Source organism: Gekko japonicus, unplaced genomic scaffold (assembly GCF_001447785.1).
Source record: "Gekko japonicus isolate JY-2015 unplaced genomic scaffold, Gekko_japonicus_V1.1 scaffold1533, whole genome shotgun sequence".
NCBI lineage: Eukaryota > Metazoa > Chordata > Lepidosauria > Squamata > Gekkonidae > Gekko > Gekko japonicus.
This window is the reverse complement of record NW_015163649.1, coordinates 390,602-391,034: the sequence shown is the minus strand read 5'-3', so window position 1 is coordinate 391,034 and position 433 is coordinate 390,602. Positions and strand designations below refer to the sequence as shown.

At 60.7% G+C, this 433-nt stretch overlaps 1 protein-coding gene across 1 annotated transcript in view; it reads left to right on the top strand.

Moving 5' to 3' along the window:
• Positions 1 to 234, top strand: part of LOC107107377 (forkhead box protein L2-like) — a 939-nt gene extending 705 nt beyond the window's left edge. Inside the window, exon 2 of the mRNA XM_015407671.1 lies at positions 106 to 234. Within this exon, the coding sequence (XP_015263157.1) occupies positions 106 to 234 (129 nt within the window). The remainder of the gene's footprint in view (positions 1 to 105) is intronic.
• Positions 235 to 433: the final 199 nt, after the last annotated feature.

Below are 433 nucleotides of genomic sequence, written 5' to 3'. Positions count from 1 at the left end.
AGAAAAAACTGGAAATTCCTCCCCCCCCCCCCCCCCCCAGGGTGAACCGAACTGATGCCTCCCTTAGGTGTGATTCTCCGGGTTTCTTTTCGCCGGTGGCTGCAGGCAGAGATTCAACAGATGAAAGCGCTTCTGGGCACCGCAGCGCGCAAGCCTACCCGCGTGGTCCCTCCGCCTGGCGCGCAGCTGTTAGACGCCCCGCCAGCGGGCAACCCCGGCCCCGATCCCAAGTAGATTTACTTGGGAGTAGTCACCCTTCTTAAGTAAGCGGGCTTAGGACGGCAGCCATAAGGGAGAGAGAGGAACTCCGCTGTCACACGTGGGAATGACCTCCATGGAGGCTGTGGGGTTGTGATTTGGGGGGCTTTCTTCCAGGACTTTCCACTCCGGCTGCCGCCCCCCCCCACGCTGTTCTTTGTGGGGATTGCTAGCT